Raw genomic sequence first — 820 nt, 5'->3', positions numbered from 1 at the left:
AATGCTGAGAGCTTTTTATGGGCGTCTCATTGTGAAGTTCGCAGGCATGCAGAGAAAATGTGTTTTCTCACATAGTAGGGGTCTCCTTTCAATGGTCCAACCATGGCGATGAAGAGTGGCTGCTGCAGCAGGGCGATCACAGCGCTGATCATGGACTGGAGGCCTGTCAGCGTGCCAAAGTGGTTGGACGGGTAGCTGTGGGAAAGATTTAGTGGTTAGCGTGAAATACCAAGTGACAATAGGCTGACAATACATAAAATAAAAACAGCTGATTTAGTGTTGGAGACATAACATCTATGTTGAAATGCAGGATTTAGTGCCAGCGAGAGCTTGTTTTCATGCTGATGTGGCTCTGGAGGGCACTCATAACCAACAAGTTTAATGTTTGCCTACACGATGTTGGGTGATAATGAACAATCAGATATGTACCAATCCTACAATGACTTAATTATGCATGTCATACTGAATAAGTATAAAATGTATAAAGCAATGCATAAGCTGAAAGGTTGCAGTTTGTGGTCTCCGGGCACACAATACAGGATCCCCCCTCCTTTTGTTACCACATCTGGTTGCTTTTATCACACTGTAAAGCCGCGCTTTTTGGTGTTTATATGGTGTTAGATAATCACACTAAATGGGTCAGAAAAGAGTTCATTGTCTCATTTCCAAGATTAAGTGAAATCCTAGTTGTCTTATTAATGAACCGGAAACTCAACATATGTTCACTTTGATGAGCACTTCTTCCAGTTATTACGTCACTTAAATGCCATGTGATTTAAAAATTAGGTTTTTGTGAAACTTTGCACGTAATTGTGTTGTA

The 820-nt window shown here is 40.9% G+C and overlaps 1 protein-coding gene across 1 annotated transcript in view; it reads right to left on the bottom strand.

Annotated features, from left to right (window-relative positions):
* Positions 1–71: 71 nt before the first annotated feature.
* slc43a1a (solute carrier family 43 member 1a) overlaps positions 72–820 on the bottom strand; it is a gene marked incomplete at its 3' end in the record, with an annotated part of 18,411 nt that continues 17,662 nt past the window's right edge. The window contains 1 exon segment of the mRNA XM_014334920.2: positions 72–195. Coding sequence (XP_014190406.1) covers positions 72–195 — 124 coding nt within the window.

The sequence above is a fragment of the Haplochromis burtoni genome, unplaced genomic scaffold (genome assembly GCF_018398535.1).
Source record: "Haplochromis burtoni strain Fernald_Lab_line unplaced genomic scaffold, NCSU_Asbu1 Contig_4, whole genome shotgun sequence".
NCBI classification, from domain to species: domain Eukaryota; kingdom Metazoa; phylum Chordata; class Actinopteri; order Cichliformes; family Cichlidae; genus Haplochromis; species Haplochromis burtoni.
Note: the sequence above shows the minus strand (reverse complement) of the source record. Positions and strands in the feature narration are given on the sequence as shown.